The sequence below is a fragment of the Mastigoproctus giganteus genome, chromosome 14, assembly GCF_048544385.1.
Source record: "Mastigoproctus giganteus isolate SK-2022 chromosome 14, ASM4854438v1, whole genome shotgun sequence".
Lineage (NCBI taxonomy): Eukaryota > Metazoa > Arthropoda > Arachnida > Uropygi > Thelyphonidae > Mastigoproctus > Mastigoproctus giganteus.
This window is the reverse complement of record NC_143588.1, coordinates 34,373,009-34,394,458: the sequence shown is the minus strand read 5'-3', so window position 1 is coordinate 34,394,458 and position 21,450 is coordinate 34,373,009. Positions and strand designations below refer to the sequence as shown.

Sequence of the window (21,450 nt, the reverse complement as noted above, 5' to 3'; positions counted from 1 at the left end):
CTCCCCTCAAGCTACGAGGGTGGTTCAATAAAGAATCGCCCTGACCCAGTTGCAGAGGTGCTAGCCTGTTGATTCTTGGCACAGGTTTTAGTCCTCCTTTACATAGCCACCATGCAGATTTACACATTTTTACCATTGATGGATGAGACTATGATACCGTTTATGTAGAAGTGGTGAGGTAGGTCTTTGAACCATGACTCTGTTGCAGAAATGAGTGTCTTATCATCCTAAAACACTGTCAACAAGACCTTTCCTGCTGATGTTTGGACCCTTACCTTCTTGGGGGGGGGAACCATGATGTTGCCATTCCATGGACTGCTTTTTACTTTCAGGGTTGAAATGGTGTATCTAACTTTCATTCTGAGTGATTAGACAAGAGAAAAAGCCTTCCTCATTTTTTTTGGCTCATTTTTTCTTGTGATTTCTGTTGTCAATCAGCCTTATGTAAACCAGTCAATAATCATGGAATCCATCTTGCACTCAATTTCCGTAAATGAAGTTATTCATGAAGGACTGTTTCAACAGAGCCCACACTAATCTTCACCTCCTGGGACAATTCACGCACAGATATCTGGCGATCTACCATTTTTTACGACTTGATTAACGACTCAACTTTTCTGATCGCGCTGTCATCAATGGCTGAATGGGGACGACCTGGAATGTGCTTAGATTCTACCGATGCCCGTCTGTGCGGGTAGCACAGTGGTATTGTCACCGTCCTCTCCCACACTGGGCAGATTGTTTGTTTGTTATTTGGTTTTTAGGAGCATTAGCAACTAAGGCCATATTGCATCAGGAATTTGCGGTGGTCATTCCCTGACCTTTCCGCATCCTCCGTATTTGGTGGTGATGGGCTCGAACTCTGGTTTAATCAAGAAGCGTGTGCTATGCACTGCTGCTCCTTCTCACCTGGCTACAGAGGCGCCTCACTGGGCAGAAAAGGTCCGGGTTCGATGGCACACAGAACTTTAGTGGGCTTTTTTTTCAGTGCGTGGCTGAGTTAGTTGGTCTCAATCGTAGGTAGCAAGTTTTTGCCACCCAAGAAAGTGGGATTTTTTTCTTCCAGCAAAACACACGCAATTTACAGACACAAATACGGGTTTATGTATTGAATTACAGAAAGCCCTAATATAATATATATTTTTTTTTCTACCAATGTCTGACTACACGTAAACTGTCTATGCAAGTGCTTCACAATGACATAGGATGGGGCTTCATCCTTATATACAGCAGTCATCTCCTCGTGGATTTCTTTAGATTTCCCCTTCAAGAACAGATACCAGATTACAGGTGTCTTCAACTTTGTCCATGATGCTACTTTGTCACATGTTCAGCTCTGTAAGAGAAAAAAAAAAAAAAATTAAGACTCAGGGCTGAAATTTTACACCTTTAGTACATAGATATGTATGATGCTACACGCAAAATATCATGACTCTGTGATATGTGGAAGTAGGTGAGGACGATTCTTTATTGAACCACTCTCATACCTGACTGCATTAAAAAATGAGAATTTCCAGGAGCTGAGGGATATTCTCCCCCCCCACGAGTATATCGTATATATTATATGTGAGCTGTCAGTTTCTCAAGAGCAATGACACAAATATAAAACAAAAGTCATTTATCATACAAATCTACTTACAATAGATAACTGGTGTTCATTTACATCTAATCTATTCATTTTTCTCATTTAATCTGTTAATATATGCTATCATTTCCATAAAATTTCTCTCAATTAATAATCTTAACTCTACTACAGCTTCAAATTTAATTCAATCTTAATCACTTCCTCATATTTCTCTTAATCACCAATATCAATCTCTTTACAACAGCAATCCATAAGTCACTAACTTAATACTAACAATTCCCATGTAATCTCTCTTAATTTAGCAATATCAATTTTCATTACAACTTCAACCAATAAACCAATTCAATACTAAACATTCCCTTATTTCTCGTGTTTCTTCAACTTTAACCTTACTCTAAAAAATAATCTCCCACTTTATCTAAGTACCATTTCCTAAACAACATAGTTCAGGACTTGCCTTCCTTCACTTTCACACTACGACTCCTTTGTGCGGGTTCCTTCCACATAAATTTGATGAATTTGAGGTATTGCTCAAAACATCAAAGGCAGATATTGTTGGGATATCAGAGACGTGGTGTCACACAGATATAAGTAATGCGGAACTGGAATTTGGGGAATACAATGTATATAGAACGGATAGACAGGACAGGAGGGGAGGAGGGGTTATGCTATTAATTAAGAAACACATAAAGTCAAAGGAAGTGAAGCCAGTTGACATCGATGGACAGGGCAGTGTCGATTCAGTTTGGTGTGACATAAGCATAGGGAAATCAAAATTGAGAGTAGGAGTGTGCTATAGGCCTAATGACTCTGATGAGTATAATAATATATTGTACAGGGAAATAGAGTGGGCCAGTAAATCAGAGAGTCTTATAATGGGGGATTTTAATTTCCCAGATATTGACTGGAATTTGTGGGTTGGTCACTCGCACACTAGCAAGGCTTTTGTGGATTTATTGGATGATTGTTTTCTACATCAGCATGTTCGTGAGGCAACAAGAGGGAGCAATACTCTTGATCTGATTATCAGTAGTGATTCTTCATGCATTAAGAACCTGCAGATAAATGAACCACTAGGTGGCAGTGATCACAGTGTGTTGAAGTGGGATTTACTCAAGGAGGTAACTACCATCAGAGGTAAAGGGAAGGGTTTTTGTTTTCGTAAAGGCGACTATGATGGTCTGAGACAGTATTTAAATTCTATACAGTGGGACCAACTGATGATGTTACCAACAGCAAACTCAAAATGGGAAGCATTCAAGGAACTAATCTTGGTGGCTACCAGGCTTTACATACCAACTAAGAAATATTGTTCAAGGTTTAGGCCTAAATGGTTGTCAGATGGACTAATGAGACATGTGGCAGAGAAGAAAAATGCATGGGATACATACAAATTAATGGGTGACATGGAAGCCTATGACAGATATAAGTTGCTCTGTAACCAAGTCACAAAGGAGATTAGGCAGGCAAAGGCAGACTACGAAAAATCCTTGGCAAAGGATGCAAAGAAAAACAGAAAGGAGTTCTTTACATACTTGAACTCGAGAAGGAAAGGGATGAATCAGATTGGTCCACTGGATATTGATGGTTCAACAGTTGAGGATCCTGCTCAGGTGGCTAACAATCTAAACGAGTATTTTGCATCTACATTCGCGCATGAGGAGTTATTCAGGAAGGAGAATGATGTAGGTAAAGTAAACATTGGCAGTGAGCTGGATGATTTTGTAATAACTGAGAGGAAAGTGGAGGAGAGATTGTTGAGGATAAACATAAAAAAGGCACCTGGGGTGGATGGGATCTATCCAGTTATATTAAAGGAGGCAGCAAAGGAAGTATGCAAACCCCTAGCCATAATTATGAGAGCTTCTTTGGACTCAGGGGAGGTACCCATAGACTGGAGATTGCAAATGTAACCCCAATTCAAAAAGGAGGATCAAAGGCTGACACAAGTAATTATAGACCTGTTAGTTTAACTTCTGTTCCAGGTAAATTAATGGAGGCACTGGTTAAAGAAGCAGTGCAGGATCATCTAGACAAGAATTCAGTTATAGCTCAGACGCAGCATGGTTTTGTTAAGGGCAGGTCTTGCCTGACCAATTTGATTGGATACTATGATGTAGTCACAAAAGAACTGGATGCAGGGAATAACTTTGATATTATATATTTGGATCTTAGAAAGGCTTTTAATACTGTTGCACATGGAAGACTGCTGCACAAATTGGAGCAGTGTGGCATTGGAGGCAAATTGCTGCTATGGATAAGGGGATGGTTGAGTGGCAGAAGACAGAGAGTGGTAATCAATGGACACTGCTCAACGTGGACTAATGTTATTAGTGGAGTTCCTCAAGGTTCAGTGTTGGGTCCATTGTTGTTTTCGGTGTTTATGAATGATATTGATGATGGGATATCAAGTTTAATGTCTAAGTTTGCAGATGATACAAAGGTTGGCAGGGTCGTTAAGGACACTACTGACGCTATGCTGCTGCAACAGGATCTGGAAAGGTTGAACAGATGGGCTGAGAGGTGGCAAATGAAGTTTAACATTGACAAATGTAAAGTACTACATATGGGTAACAGTAACCCCAGAGCAATGTATCAACTCTGCGGTACTACACTGACAGTTGTGGAGAATGAAAAGGACCTGGGGGTAATTGTGCAGGCAGATATGAAGTTCTCTGAGCAGTGCAGACGAGCTGCAAGAGTAGCTCATGGTGTCTTGTCAATGATATACAGGAATTTTTCTAGCAGGGATAAGGTGATTATTCCCTTGTATAAGGCAATGGTTAGGCCACATCTTGAGTATTGTATACAGGTCTGGAGGCCTCATTTCAAGAAGGATGTAGAGCTGCTGGAACGGGTACAGAGAAGGGCAACAAGATTAGTAAATGGAACAAAGGGTTGCTCTTACGAAGAAAGGCTTAAGTTTTGCAAATTACAGAGTCTGGAGACTAGGCACCAGCGAGGTGATCTGATAGAGGTGTATAAGGCTTTGAATGGTTTGAGCATGCTCAATGCCAATGGGATTCTTCATCTTTCTCAGAATAATCACCTCAGAGGGCATAAATTCAAATTGAGGAAGGACGGATGTCGGATAGATGTGCGGAAATTTGCCTTTGGCCAGCGGGTGGTTGGTTGGTGGAACCGACTTCCATCACTTGTTGTTGAAGTTGATAGCCTAAACAAATTTAAAGCTCAACTGGACAGGTATTTCGAACGAACGGAGGGGTGAAATGGGAGAGGGTTTTTTTTTTTTTTTGGCTGATGCTGAATAAGCTTGCTTTCTTGCATCATATGCCTCTACTAATGCTAATGCTAATGCTATACAACAGCAATCCATAAGTCACTAACTTAATACTAACAATTCCCATGTAATCTCTCTTAATTTAGCAATATCAATTTTCATTACAACTTCAACCAATAAACCAATTCAATACTAAACATTCCCTTATTTCTCGTGTTTCTTCAACTTTAACCTTACTCTAAAAAATAATCTCCCACTTTATCTAAGTACCATTTCCTAAACAACATAGTTCAGGACTTGCCTTCCTTCACTTTCACGCTACGACTCCTTTGTACGGGTTCCTTCCACGGAGTGCGGTGATGTCTCTCTCTTCTTAGTTGAACTCTACATCTCTGCTGTATAGCTTTTCCAGTACTGTCTTATTTTGAGAACAGTCCTCTGTTAACACTGAAGGAAATTACCACAGCAGTAATAGAAGCCAGGGCACTATCTGACTGGCTTGTTATTCAACTTCAGGATTAGTATTAGTAGAGGCATATGATGCAAGAAAGCAAGCTTATGCAGCATCAGCAAAAAAAAAAAAAAATTCCACTTCACCCTGCCGTTCGTTCGAGATACCTGTCCAGTTGAGCCTTAAATTTATTTAGGCTATCAACTTCCACAACAAGGGATGGAAGTCTGTTCCACCAACCACCTACCCGCTGGCTAAAGGCAAATTTCCGCACATCTATCCTACATCTGTTTTACCTCAATTTGAATTTATGCCCTCTCAGGTGATTATTCTGAGCAAGAGGCAGAATCCCATCGGCATTGAGCATGCTCAAACCATTCAAGGCTTTATACACCTCTATCAGATCACCTCGCCAGTTCCTAGTCTCCAGACACTGTAATTTGCAAAACTTAAGCCTTTCTTTGTAAGAGCAACCCTTTGTTCCATTCACTAATCTTTTTGCCCTTCTCTGTACTCGTTCCAGCAGATCTACATCCTTCTTGAAATGAGGCCTCCAGACCTGTATACAGTACTCAAGGTGTGGCCTGACCATTGCCTTATACAAGGGAATAATCACCTCCTTATCCCTGCTAGAAAAATTCCTGTATATCATTGATAAGACACCATGAGCTACTCTTGCTGCCTGTCTGGAAGAGAACTTCATATCTGCCTGCTCAACCATACCCAGGTTCCTTTCATTCTCTACCACTGTCAGTGTAGTACCACAGAGTTGATACGTTGCTCTGGGGTTGCTGTGTCCCATATGTAGTACTTTACATTTGTCAATGTTAAACTTCATTTGCCACCTTTAGCCCATCTGCCCAATCTTTCCAGATCCTATTGCAACAGCAGCATAGTGTCAATAGTGTCCTTAACAACCCTGCCAACCTTTGTATTGTCTGCAAACTTGGACATTAAGCTTGATAGACCATCATTAATATCATTTATAAATACAGTAAACAATAGACCCAACACTGAACCCTGAGGAATTCCACTAATAACATTAGTCCATGATGAGCAGCGTCCATTGATAACCACTCTGTCTTCTCCCCCCTCAACCACCCCTTTATCCATAGCAGCAATTTGCCTCTAATGCCACACTGCTCCAATTTGTGCAGCAGTCTTCCATGTGCAACAGCATCAAAAGCCTTTCTAAGATCCAAATATATAATATCAAAGTTATTCCCTGCATCCAGTACTTTTGTGACTGCATCATAGTATCCAATCAAATTGGTCAGGCAAGACCTTCCCTTAACAAAACCATGCTGTGTCCGAGCTATAACTGAAGTCTTGTCTAGATGATCCTGCAGTCTTTTTTAACCAGTGCCTCCATTAATTATTTTGGAACAGAAGTTAAACTCACAGGTCTATAATTACTTGTGTCAGCCTTTGATCCTCCTTTGTTGTTGTTTTGGTTTTTAGGAATATTAGCAACTAAGGCCATATTGCTCCGGGATATGCTGTGGTCATTCCCTGACCTTTCCGCATCCTTCGTATTTGGTGGTGACGGGCTCGAATCCCGGTTTAATCAAGAAGCGTGTGCTATGCACTGCTGCTCCACCTGACTACGGAGGCACAATCTTCCTTTGTGAACTGGGGTCACATTTGCATATCTCCAGTGTATAGGTACCTCCCCTGAGTTCAAAGAAGCTCTCATAATTATGGCTAAGGGTTTGCTTACTTTCTTTGCTGCCTCCTTTAATATAACTGGATAGATCCCATCCACCCCGGGTGCCTTTTTTATGTTTATTCTCAACAATTTCTCCTCTACTTTCTTCTCAGTTATTAAAAATCATCTAGCTCATTGCCAGAGTTTACTTCACCTCTGGCATTCCCCTTCTTGAATAACTCCTCATGTGTGAATATAGATGCAAAATACTCGTTTAGTTTGTTAGCCACCCAAGCAGGATCCCCAACTGTTGAACCATCAATATCCAGTGGACCAATCTGATTCATCCCTTTCCTTCTAGAGTTTACATAGGTAAAGAGCTCTTTTCTGTTTTCCTTTACATCCTTTTCCAAGGATTTCTCATAATCTGCCTTTGCCTGCCTAATCTCCTTTGTGACTTGGTTTCAGACCAGCTTATATCTATCATAATGCTTCCATATCACCCATTAATTTATATGTATCCCATGCATTTGTCTTTTCTGCCATATGCCTCATTAGTTCATCTGACATCCGTTTAGGCCTAAACCTTGAACAATATTTCTTAGTTGGTATGTAAAGCCCAGTAGCTTCCAAGATAAGTTCTTTGAATGCTTCCCATTTTGAATTTGCTGTTGGTAACATCATCAGTTGGTCCCACTGTATAGAATTTAAATATTGTCTCAGATCATCATAGTCACCTTTACGAAAGCAAAAACCTTTCCCTTTATCCCTGATGGTAGTTACCTCTTTGAGTAAATCCTACTTCAGCCCACTGTGATCACTGCCACCTAGTGGTTCATTTATCTGCAGATTCTTAATGCATGAAGAATCACTACTGATAATAAGATCAAGAGTATTACTCCCTCTAGTTGCCTCCCGAACATGCTGATGTAGAAAACAATCATCCAATAAATCCACAAAAGACTTGCTAGTGTGTGAGTGAAACCACAAATTCCAGTCAATATCTGGGAAATTAAAATCCCCCATTATAAGACTCTCTGATTTACTGGCCCACTCTATTTCCCTGTACAGTTTCTTATTATACTCATCAGAGTCATTAGGCCTATAGCACCCTCCTACTCTCAATGCTTATGTCACACCAAACTGACTCGACACTGCACAGTCCAGTGATGTTGACTAGCTTCACTTCCTTGGATTTTATGTTTCTTAACTAATAGCATAACCCTTCTTCCCTTCCAATCCTTTCTGTACACATTGTACTCCCCAAATTCCAGTTCTGCATTCCTTATATCTGTGTGACAGCACGTCTCTGATATCCCAACAAGTAGGCTTAATACTGAGGGGATTCTTCCTCTTGCTCAGATTACAATCCTGAGGAGGCACAGATTCAAACTGAGGAAAGACAGTTGTAGAATAGATGTCCGGAAGTTTGCCTTTAGCCAGCAGGTAGTTGACTCCTGGAACAAAGCTCCATATGTTGTTGTGGAAGTTGATACCTTAAATAAATTCAAGGCAGAGCTAGACAAACATTTGCAATGAATGTATCAGAAGTTGGAAGTGTTTTTTTTTTTTTTTTTTTTTGGCTGATGCTGCATAAGTTTGCCTTCCTGCATCATGTGCCTCTACTAATCTTAATGTCTGAATTTTAGAAAAATTCTTGGTCTTCTCTGATTTTTGATTAACTGGTCAAATCTGTTTTTCAGTTGTAATGTTTTTTTATTTTTTTTTTATTTTCTGTAAGTGGTTAGCGGTAATATTGGATTTATTCTTTGGGTATATCACAGGATGTATATAAATTCATGCTGTATGTATAAAATTACTAAAAGAATAATTGTATTTATCAGTTTTTCACACAAGTATGTATTATTAAGTTTAATGATTCTATTTTAAACATTTAAATAAATATGCTTTCATACAGGAAAAAAAAAAACAAAAATATTGTGAATATGAAATAAACAAATTTTGTTATGTATATTTCTCCACAAATTCTTTATAACAAATGTTAAAATGCCGTGGTTTTAATAGTTTTGTGTGGGCAACTGCTCCTGCCATGATATCTACAATAAATATTGTTTATGATAAGGGGAGATAAAGACACTGATCGTAAATTATAATTATGTATACTAAAAATATATAAAAAGCCGTTGCTGTTTAATTTTGTGCAAAAATTATTTTTAAAAGTTCAACTGAAATTGTGCAATCATTGCTAATGAAACTGTGTGAGTGTATAAGTTTAAAATGTTCTCATGTGCCGTTATGTAGTGTCAAATATATGCTTTTTTTTTTGCAATATTAAACACAACAACGTATCAAATGTTAATGTATAAGTGTGGTTTATTTCGTACAATACTTAAATAACGGTTTTATTATATTTCATAGTTTACATTCCATATAGTTTGCATTTTAAAAAGATGTGTGGGGGGGCGGTGGAATTTGGAGAGCATACCGAAGGAAAGTAAACCACAAGAACACATTAAATAGCAAATGATTTCTTTCAAAATCACAACTTCTTATAACATCCCTGGGCATTACATAATCATATATTATTAACCTAATTAGAAGAAACAATTAAAAAAAAGTAATTTCTGTACATACAGTAAACAGTATGAGTATTGCACTGTGAATCCTATTTTGCCATTGTATAAGGTTTGAAGCATAAGAGGAAGACAAAAATAGATCATCACTTCTGCAAGTTAAATATCTGCCCAACATGGTATAGCAACAATAAATGAAATGCAAACAGTAGTTAATATTTTTATCTAATTTCTAGGTTAACCTTGTCCAAATCAATACAAACAAATAAATCAAACGATAGCAGAATATTCAAAACATACCTTACCATCTGCCATTTACCTTGACTTCAGCGGAAAGATACAAAAGTACGAAAGGAAAGAAACCTATGTCATTTTGCACGGGCTTCTTTCATGCATTTCTGAGATACTGACATGTCTGTAAATAAATAATTTTTTAAATATTTTTGCTAAGTAAAGTTTTTTTTTTTTAAGTTTATGGTGCTTAAGAGAAAATTAAACTCGCCACTCGAAATAAATAATAGATGCTTGACAACAGCAGAGATACCTCCGAAGGAGGAATTATTTGATATGCTTGTTGTGCTACTAAGATATGAAAAAAAATTAACTTAAAAAGTTATAGTCTGTTTTATGTACTAAAAGTGAACGAAAAGTTGTTTCGTTATAAAATGAGGTATGCCCAACCATTTGAAAATAAATGCATCCGTTTACTGCTGGTCCACCTTTTCAAAAATTACTGAATAATGGCACCTAATGACGGTCGTGGTGATATTCCAGTAGAAAATCTGTGGTCTAAATATATTTTATCCGCTATTGCTGCTGCATGTGCTGAAACAGGCAAGTTTGCACCAATTAATTACGAGTTTCAAGATAGTACCAAAAATAATTCTCTGTACTATTTTGAATTGCTTTAATGAACACCATAAATCGTAATTATCTACATGTGCACACAATTCCTACGATGGGGTGAAGAGGAAGGGGAAATCGTATTGCAAAACTTTATGTAGGAAAAATTTCTCTGTGTAATCCAAGCTGTCGGACAGCTCACCAGAAAAGGACACTGCACAACTGGAAAGAATTTATCTTACCTGATCCACTTGGGTGGGTGGATACACAGACTAAAAGGTTAATAGTAGCCGTAGTCAGAGGTGAAAATGATTCTTGCACTGCTTATATTAGAATGAGCAGCAGCGGGGAGCTGCGGATTTCGGGGACTGATGGGAGTAATCATAAAACAAATAAATACGTGGGCTGTGTTAGGGTAACTAAGAATAAGGATAGGTGCATGTATACTTCATGTACACCAATGCCAGAAGTATAGTAAATAAATTTGAAGTGCTGGTCAAGACATCAAAAGGCAGATATTGTTGGGACATCAGAGACGTGGTGTCACACAGATATAAGCAGTCCGGATTTGGAATTTGGGGAGTAAGTAAGTGTGTGCAGAAAGGATAAAAAGGGAGGAGTGGTTATGCAGAAAAACATAAAATCTAAGGAAGTGTATGATGGACAGTGCAATATCGAGTCAGTTTGGTGTGACATAAGCACTGGGAAAGCAAAAATGAGAGTAGGAGTGTGCAATAGGTCTAATGAGTACAACAAACAATTGTACAGAGAAATAGAATGGGCTAGTAAATCAGATTGTGTTATAGTGGGAGATTTTAACTTTCCAGATATTGACTGGAACTTGTGGGTTGGTCACTCACACACTAGCAAGACTTTTGTGGATTTATTGGATGATTGTTTTCTGCAGTGATTATTTGTGTATAAAGAACTGCAGATAAGAGAACCACTAGGTGGCAGTGATCACAGTGTACTGATGTGGGATTTACTTAAATATATAATTACCATCAAGGGTAAAGGGAAGGGTTTTTACTTCTGTAAAAGTGACTATAGTGGTCTCACAGTTTTTAAATTCTGTACAGTGAGACTAACAGCAAATCCGAAGTGGGGTGTTGGAATAAATTTAATGAAGTAATAGAAAATAGTTACTGGGGATGTACATATGAAGTGAGTAGTGTTTTTTTTATTTATTTTTTAAGGTGCATTAGCATATATGCATGCATAATGCACTTTTCATCTTCACCTTATCTGTTTGTCCATCCATCTGCATGTAACAACTAGACTCCCTCCCAGTGTATGGATTTATTTCATTAAAATCAGACCATTACTTATCTGACAATTATTGTTTCCTTATCTGTCTGCCAGCTGCACCCAGTAGATGGATTTTCATGAAATATATTACAATATATCAAGCCTTCCCAAATTTAATTAAAATTACACCGAGGGAAATTCAGTATTTATTATTATTTTTTTTCCATACATACATTGGTGTGCAAGACTTAAGGACCAACACTATTTCTAAAGGCTACAACCACAAAATCAAACAAAACACCTGTGGCGATTTGCATAACTGTGGCCGTTCAGTAGAAAGCTGGTGAACATGCAAAAATTTGAATCATGATGAGAGGGCTGACATAAACACACAAAAGCAGCAGTTCAGCAGTTATGTGCAAATTACTGAATGGTGATCATGATTGTTACAGATGTTTGATTGGTTTCATACAGTGCTACAGACGACGAAATGGCCAGTAGACAACATCTGGATGACTTTACCCGGAGTCGAATAATTGGGAAGCTCGAGGAAGGTTGAAGTGCAAGGAGTGTGGCAGCAGAGTTCAGTATCGTTCATAGTATCGTCTCATATGCGTGGTCGGCCTTCAGAACAACAGGTACAGCTGTTCGAAGGACCAGTGGCGATCGTCCAAGAAATACAACGCTCAACGATGACTGCTATATACTCCTACAGGCCAAGAGGGACCATGAAGACAGCGGGATCCATTGCAAACCAGCTGTACAAGAGCACAGGATATCATGGTGACTCCACAAAGGTGGACTGTTTGCCCAATGGCCAGTACACTGTGTCCCTTTAACACTGCTGAACAGCAGCACAATGGGTTAAGGTACTCTTTATTGATGAGAATAGATTCAGTCTCAGCAGCGATTCTGGACATCAGCTAATCTGGCGAGAGGTTGGCACATGGTATCACCCCATGGTATCGATATGGCGGTCGAGGCATTCTCGTCTGGGGAGGCGTTATCTTGGATGGATGTACACAACTCCAGATACTGGAAGGCAGTATTGTAACCGGTGCACGCTACTGTACTGAGATAATTCTTCCCCATGTCAATGGTACCTCAGAACACCCCATGTGGGTGTTCCGAGGTACCATTGGCCCCGAGTTCGTGTTTATGGATGATAATGCCACACCCCATCGCACTGCAGCTGTTGATATGCTTTTAGAAAGTGAGGACATTGTTCGTATGGATTGGCCTGCCCATTCCACCGATCTAAATCCCATCGAACACATGGGATGCTCTGGGGAGACGCCTAGCGGCACGTCCACACCCACCAGAAAATGTTCACCAGCTGAAGATGGCGTTGACAGAGGAATGGACAATGTTAGCACAAGAACTTGTCAACAACATTGTTCTAAGTATGGACAGGCGGTGCAAAGCCTGCATTGACATTAGGGGGTGGCCATATCTCCTACTGAGGACCACCTCTTCCCTTTGTTCCATCTTTTGCAGTGATGCATTTGTATCATGGCAGCCAGTGCTATGTTGCCATTTTTGAATAAAGTCCCTCTGTGCTGTTTTGTTTTCGTTGTTGTGTTGGTGTTGTTTCCTTCATCATTTCTGTACCTCATGAGGTTCCTTTGGTATGCTTTCCCCATATCCAGGCCACTCCTATGAGAAGCTACAGATGAAAACCTGACTGGTCATTAAGTTTTGCACACCATTGTATTATGTATTTTATTCATATACCATATGTTGTGGTTGAAACACTGGATATATTTCTTGCCATGTGCTGAGTTGGAGGAAACTCTTCATGGAATGTTATTAGTGGAATTCCCCAGGGTTCGATATAGGGACCATTGTTGTTTTCTGTATTTATCAATGATGTGGATGAATATCATTTATCAATGATATTCTTCTGGCTTAATGTCCAAGTTTGCAGCTGATACAAAGTTCGGCAGGGCATGTTATTGATGGTACACTGCTGCAACAGGATCTAGAAAAGGCAGATGGCTGAGAAGAGGCAACTGAAGTTTAACATTGAAAAAAATGCAAAGTACAGCATATAGGTAGCAGTAATCCCAAAGTAGCGTAATCAAAGTAGTAATCCCCCATAGGTAGCAGTAATCCCAAACTAATTTATTTCGAATGCATTGAGTACAAAGATGTGTGCACAAAATTTACAAAATAAAATTAATTTTGTAAGTTGTAATTAATCAAAATCAGTAGTTGTAATTAATCAAAATCAATATCTGAGATGAATAATAAATAAAATAGAACAGCAAAATAATAAGAATTAACAGGTAATACAAAAAAAACGATAGGAATTGAACTAGTACAAAGTTTAAAGCAAATCAAGCCATTCGAATGCCTCGTTGGTACAATTATGCAAAGCAGTGATTCGTCCAGGGAGTCCCTGTCAGAAGGTGCAGCTAGTTAGTATATGTGAAGCGTCTTGTACAGTTGCACAAGCATAGAGGGGAGAATCCCCATTTATGTTCTGATTTGGCACACGCAGCATAATCACTTCTAATGCGGTTTATCTTCTTCCATATATTTCTGGGAAGATCAAAACCTGCTATGGGTTTGTCCACTCTGTCAGTAAGATGGGAGTTGGGAATCTGATTAGCATTAAGATCCCATTTTTGCTGCCAAGCAAACATGGGTTGGAGTATCCTGTTCGAATAGTGAAGGATCACTTCAGATTAGGTGCCTGCTGTTCAGTCGTCGTGGAGGTACATTCCAGATGCATCATGCAGCAGTAACTATCCTTATTTGGATATTTCGCAGCTGTTTAACTGTGTTTTTCTGTCTTTGGAGATTAAGAGGGGCAATGTTCAAAAGGACTGGCAACCACTCAGTTTTGGTAGGCATCATTGTGCCAATGATGTTTCTTATAGTTTAGTTGGGTGTCAACAACGTTTGTGTGGGCAGAATTTTGCCAAACTGGACAGCAATACTGTGTAATGGAATAGCAAATTCAAAGGCTGGATGTTCTTAAAGTATGGGCATTAGCTCCCCATCTTGATCCGGAAAGCATACTCAAGTTATTTCTTGTCCGGAGTTTGTTTTTCACTTAACGTGGTTTTTGTATGTCAGAGTATGATCTAGAGTAATTCCAAGATAAGTTGGATACTTGTCGTTTCTTAAACAATTGTTGTCTAAAGGCGCCTCTGTAGCCAGGTGGGCAGGAGCAGCAGTGCGTAGCACACGCTTCTTAATTAGACCGGGGTTCGAGCCTGTGACCCACCAAATACAGAGGATGTGGAAAGGTCAGGGAATGACCACCGCATATCCCCGGAGCAATATGGCCTTAGTTGCTAATGCTCCTAAAAACCAAATAACAACAACAACGTTGTCTAAATGGATGTTCAGTTCTTTTTGGCTTGCTGCATGGTATAAATGAAAACAGGACGTGACAGTTTTGGGGGTGCTTGATATCAAACGCCACCTGTTACAGTAATCAATAATATCTTTCAGGTCAGAGTTAAGATAGTTTGAAAGCTCTAACTTCTGTATGCCAGGCATATGTCATCTGTATATATATGAATTTCCTTGATGTTGTTCTTGGCAGATCATTTATGAAGATATTAAAGAGGGTTGGAGCTAACATTGACTCTTGTAGCAAGCCATTTTTTTGAGATTTCCATTTACTGCATTTATCTCCCAGATTATGTGGAATTGTTGGTTCCCGAGGAGGAGGAGCTCAATGATTTCCACTGTCTAGCGAGGTAGCGTTTGGGCCAGATAGTATCATAATCAGCAGTAAGATCTAAAAAGACTGCTCCAGTCTTCTCTTTAATTAGAAAACCATTCTTAACGTAAGTTGTTAAGGCTAGGACTTGGTTGCAAGTACTTCTTTTACTTCTAAATTCAGCCTGTTCAACCCGAAGAGTATTTTCAATGCGTGATGTAATTCATTGTAAGGTAACTCTTTCTAGAAGTTTATAACAGTAACTCAATAGAGAAATGAGGCAATTGCTAGAAGGTAATGAGGTAGTAGTAATAGTGGTGGCATGTGATGCAAGAAAGCGAGTGTATGAGATTATGCAGCATCAGCCAAAAAAAAATCACACCATTCCCTCCAAATGCCTGTCCAGTTCCTCCTTAAATTTATTCAACCTATCAACTTCCATGACAGATGGAAGTTTGTTCCAGCAATTAACCAGGTATCCTTTCCTGGTTTGGGGGCGGCTATCACTTTGGCTTTTAGCCATATCTTAGGTATTCTCTTCTCAGTGACAATGTGGGATAGAAAATGGGGCAGCCATTTAGTTCCTTTAGGTCCAAGGTTCTTGAGAATCTCTGGGGAGATGTTATCTATTCCACGGGCTTTATTGCATTTCATCTTTGATAGTGCTGACATGGTTTCTTCCATTGTAAACGGAATAAATTTCTCTTCACCAACTCTTATGCTTTCTCCATAAGGCCTTGATTTCCTTCTCAAAATTCTTGTCATGCTTAGTGTGAGCAGTGGTCAACAGATGAGAAGCAATTTTGTTTGGAGTCACTTGTCTGTTTGTTTTGCAGTAGTCTCTCAGTTCAACCTAGCTTTCTAATTAAGAACCATGCTTTTCTGCTAGATCGTGTCATATCAAGTCCTGTTACGAATCTCTCCCAATGCCTTCTGTGATTTATTTCTAATTCCTTTAGAAGCTCAGCTCCATCCTCAGGATTACCCAAGATTTCAAACTTCTTCAACAGTTTGGTGCTATGCTTATTTAAGCATGGACTGTATTTCTTGTGATAGCCATGGGGGATGGACTGGACTGTTGCCTTAAATATAGCATTTTTAAATCTATGGTAAGCACATTCTATTGAGATATTATGTGGAATGGAACTAATAGAAGCATCAGAGAGTGATTGATATCTTAGCCAGTCAGCTTTCCTATAGTTCCAACATGGTTTAGGGCAAGTATTCACAACAGGAATATCGATTTTGAGATCAGTGATAATGGGACGGTGTTGGCTGTGTGGTATTTTCTGCAAGACTATAATTCGTGTTGAGTTTGGCTAGGCTTTTTTGGAGTGGATCACAAAAGATCAGGAACCCCCAGGGGCTCACATCTGGTGAGTATGGGCTTGGCACACCCAGGGTCCTGAGCTGGATGTCATCATTCTCTTCTTAGTGATTCCCTTCTACTCTCTCTCACAGGGTAACTCGGAAATTTTTTTTTGGCTAATGCAGCATAAGCCTCAGGCTTCCTTGCACCATGTAGCTAATAATAATAATAATAATAAGAGCCACATTGCAAGTGTGCAGAGAAGGTTGTTTGGGGTCATGGAGGAGATGTAGATCCTTTGCAGAAGCCTGGTTTGCTAGGAAGTCTCCGTCATGGTCTGTAGAGTTATACCCCCATGTAAGGTGGTGACTATTAAAGTCTCCAGTATAGATGGCAGGGTGGGATAGAATTGGTAGGACTTCAAGTGGCCAGGGGACCCCTGGTGGTTTATGCACATTTGCAATTGTCTAGTGGCCAACTTTAATTACGTCACAAATCTCTGAAGTGACTTTTAGAGATTCAACTCCAACAATATTTGGAAAAGGTTGATGACGTTGTAGAGCGGATATCATCTTTTAAGGGCACAAAAGGTGATATAGTTGTACACGTTGGCACTAATGATATCAAGAGTAGGAGACTGGCAGAATTACTTAACAAGTACAGGTCACTGTTGAAAAAAAGCCGTGAATTAGGGTTGAATTTGTAAGTGTCTTCAATTCTGCCCAGACACGATAGGAGGGTGTATATGATGAGAGCCTTATTGATCAATTTGGCCCTGGAAAGATTGTGCAAGGCTCAAGAGGTAGAATTTTTTTCGGCATGGACTGTACTTGTTAACAGGAGAGACTGCTTCTACAGGGATGGGACACACTTAAATAGAAAGGGTGCAAGAATATTTGCTGATTCTATCGAGGCAGTGTTAGGTGGGTCGGAAAACTGCTAGATTGGGGGAATACAAGGACTAATAGATTAACAGAAGCCACTGGCAGAGGTGAAAGTGATTCTTGCACTGCTGCTATTGGAATGAGCAGCAGCCTGAAAAATAAGATGCAGGATATTTCAGAGACTGCTGGGAATCATTGGGGTACAAGTAAACACATGGGTTGTGTTAGGGTAGCTAAGAAAAAGAACAGGTGCATGTATACTTGCTTGTACACCAATGCTAAGAGTTTAGTAAATAAATTTGATGAATTTGATCTAGTGCTCAAAACATCAAAGGCAGATATTGTTGGGATATCAGAGACGTGGTGTCACACAGAAATAAGGAATGCAGAACTGGAATTTGGGGAGTACAATGTCTACAGAAAGGATAGGAAGGGAGGAGGGGTTATGCTATTAGTTAAAAAATACATAAAACCCAAGGAAGTGAAGCCAGTCGACATCGCTGGACAGTGCAGTGTCGAGTCAGTTTGGTGTGATATAAGCATTGGGAGATCAAAATTGAGAGTAGGAGTGTGCTATAGGCCTAATGACTTTGATGAGTATAATTAGAAACTGTACAGGGAAATAGAGTGGGCCAGTAAATCAGAGAGTCTTATAATGGGGGATTTTAATTTCCCTGATATAGACAGGAATTTATGGGTTAGTCACTCTCACACTAGCAAGGATTTTGTGGATTTATTGGATGATTGTTTTCTACATCAGCATGTTCGGGAGGCAACTAGAGGGAGTAATACTCTTGATTTGATTATCAGTAGTGATTCTTCATGCATTATGAATCTTCAGATAAATGAACCACTAGGTGGCAGTGATCACAGTGTGCTGAAGTGGGATTTACTCAAAGAGGTAACTACCATTAGGGGTAAAGGGAAGGGTTATTGCTTTCGTAAAGGCGACTATGATGGACTGAGACAGTATTTAAATTCTATTCAGTGGGACCAACTGATGATGTTACCAATAGCAAATTCAAATGGGAAGCATTCAAAGAACTTATCTTGGAAGCTACTAGGCTTTACATACCAACTAAGAAATATTGTTCAAGGTTAAGGCCTAATTGGATGTCAGATGAACTAATGAGACATATGGCAGAGAAGAAAAATGCATGGGATACATACAAATTAACACGTGACACAGAAGCCTATGATAGGTACAAGTTCATCTGTAACCAAGTTACAAAGGAGGTTAGGCAGGCGAAGGCAGATTACGAGAAATCTTTGACAAGGGATGCAAAGAAAAACAGCAAAGAGTTCTTTACTCATGTAAACTCTAGAAGGAAGGGGATGAATCAGATTGGTCCACTTGATATCGATGGGTCAACTGTTGATGATCCTGCTCAGGTAGCTAACAAACTAAATGAATATTTTGTGTCGACATTCACACATGAGGAGTTATTCAGCGAGGGGAATGCCAGAGGTGTATACTGTATACTGGCAGTAAGCTAGAGAATCTTGTAATAACTGAGAGTAAAGTGGAGGAGAAATTGTTGAAGATAAACACACGAAAGGCACCTGGGGTGGATGGGATCTATCCAGTTATATTAAAGGAGGCAGGAAAGGAAGTAAGCAAACCCTTAGCCAAAATTATGAGAGTTTCCTTGGACTCAGGGGAGTTACTCATGGACTGGAGATGTGAAAATGTGACCCCAATTCGCAAAGGAGGATCAAAGGCTGCAGCAATAATTCAGACACAACATGGGTTTGTTAAGGGAAAGTCTTGTCTGACAAATTTGATAGGATATTATGATGTGGTTACAAAGGAACTAGATGTGAAAAATTATTTTGATATCATATATTTGGATTTCAGGAAAGCTTTTGACACTGTTGCGCATGGAAGACTATTGTACAAATTGGAGCAGAATGGTATTAAGGGTAAGTTGCTACAATGGATAAAAGGATGGTTAAGTGCTAGAAGACAGAGGGTGGTAATCAATGGGTGCTGCTCTTCTTGGACTAATGTTATTAGTGGAGTCCCACAGGGTTCGGTGTTAGGTCCACTGTTGTTTTGTATATTTATCAATGATATTGATGAAGGTATATCAGGCTTAATGTCGAAGTTTGCAGATGATACAAAGGTTGGGAGGGTTGTTAATGACAGTAATGGCAGTGTGCTACTGCAACAGGATCTAGATAATTTGGGCAGATGGGCTAAGAAGTGGCAACTGAAGTTTAACCTTGACAAATGCAAAGTACTGCATATGGGTAGAGGTAACCCCAGAGAAACGTACCAACTGTGTGGTACTACACTTAAGGTGGTAGAAAATGAAAAAGACCTGGGAGTAATTGTGCAGGCAGATATGAAGTTTTCTGAGCAATGCAGACAGGCTGCCAGGGCAGGTCATGGGGTTTTGTCAATGATATATAGGAATTTTGCTAGCAGGGAAAAGGAGGTGATTATCCCTCTGTATAAGGCAAGGGTCAGGCCACGCCTTGAGTACTGCGTACAGGTCTGGAGGCCTCATTTTAGGAAGGATGTAGATTTACTTGAGCGTGTACAGAGAAGGGCAACAAGATTGGTGAAGGGATCCTCTTACCAAGAGAGGCTTAAGTTCTGCAAATTGCAGTGGCTGGAGACTAGGCACCTGCGCGGTGATCTGATTGAGGTATATAAGGCCTTGAATGGGTTGAGCACGCTGAATTCTGATGGGATCCTTCCACTTGTTCAGATTACGAACCTAAGGGGGCATAAATTCAGATTAAGAAAGGACAGATGTAGAATAGATGTGCAGAAATTTTCCTTTAGCCAGCGGGCGGTTAATTGCTGGAACAAACTTCCATCTGTCATTGTGGAAGTTGATAGGTTGAATAAATTTAAGGAGGCACTGGACAGGCATTTGGAGGGAATCGTGTGATTTTTTTGGCTGATGTTGCATAAGCTCATACACTTGCTTTCTTGCGTCACGTGCCACTACTACTACTACAAGTAATTATAGACCTGTGAGTTTAACTTCTATTCCAGGAAAATTAATGGAGGCACTGGATAAAGAAGCACTGCAGGATCGTCTAGACAAGACTTCAGTTATAGCTTGGACACAGCATGGTTTTGTTAAGGGGAAGTCTTGCCTGACCAGTTTGATTGGATACTATGATGTAGTCACAAAAGAACTGGATACAGGGAATAACTTTGATATTATATACTTGGATCTTAGAAAGGCTTTTGATACTGTTGCACATGGAAGACTGCTGCACGAATTAGAGCAGTGTGGCATTGGAGGCAAATTGCTGCTATGGATAAAGGGGTGGTTGAGGGGGAGAAGACAGAGAGTGGTAATCAATGGACACTGCTCATCGTGGACTAATGTTATTAGTGGAGTCCCTCAGGTTCAGTATTGGGTCCATTATTGTTTTCTGTATTTATAAATGATATTGACGATGGTATATCAAGCTTAATGTCCAAGTTTGCAGACGATATGAAGGTTGGCAGGGTTGTTAATGACACTACTGACACTATGATGCTGCAACAGGATCTGGAAAGGTTGAGCAGATGGGCTGAGAGGTGGCAAATGAAGTTTAACATTGACAAATGTAAAGTACTGCATATGGGATACATCAACTCCAGAGCAACGTATCAACTCTGTCGTACTACACTGGCTGTGGTAGAGAATGAAATGGACCTGTGGGTGGTTGTGCAGGCAGATATGAAGTTCTCTGAGAAGTGCAGACGGGCTGCAAGAGTAGCTCATGGTGTATTGTCAATGATATATAGGAATTTTTCTAGCAGGGATAAGGAGGTGATTATTCCCTTGTATAAGGCAATGGTCAGACCACACCTTGAGTACTGTATACAGGCCTGGAGGCCTCATTTCAAGAAGGATGTAGAGCTGCTGGAACGCGTACAGAGAAGGGCAACAAGGTTAGTGAATGGAACAAAGGGGTGCTCTTATGAAGAAAGGCTTAAGTTTTGCAAATTACAGTGTCTGGAGACTAGGCACCAATGAGGTGATCTGATAGAGGTGTATAAAGGTTTGTAAAATGGT

The 21,450-nt window shown here is 39.8% G+C and overlaps 2 protein-coding genes across 4 annotated transcripts in view; one reads left to right on the top strand and one right to left on the bottom strand.

Annotated features, from left to right (window-relative positions):
• drk (growth factor receptor-bound protein 2 drk) overlaps positions 1–9,873 on the bottom strand; it is a 191,953-nt gene extending 182,080 nt beyond the window's left edge. Inside the window, exon 1 of one of the 2 annotated variants that reach the window (XM_090389274.1) lies at positions 9,760–9,873. The gene's annotated coding sequence lies outside the window, so the exon portion shown is untranslated. The remainder of the gene's footprint in view (positions 1–9,759) is intronic. The other variant, XM_090389275.1, reaches the window with a different exon arrangement.
• Positions 9,874–10,082: 209 nt separating this feature from the next.
• The window catches only part of LOC150075058 (mitochondrial uncoupling protein 4-like), a 308,741-nt gene continuing 297,373 nt past the window's right edge, over positions 10,083–21,450 (top strand). For both annotated transcript variants that reach the window (XM_090388936.1, XM_090388935.1), the window contains exon 1: positions 10,083–10,293. In XM_090388936.1, the coding sequence (XP_090245062.1) occupies positions 10,200–10,293 (94 nt within the window). In that variant the 5' untranslated portion in view covers positions 10,083–10,199. The remainder of the gene's footprint in view (positions 10,294–21,450) is intronic.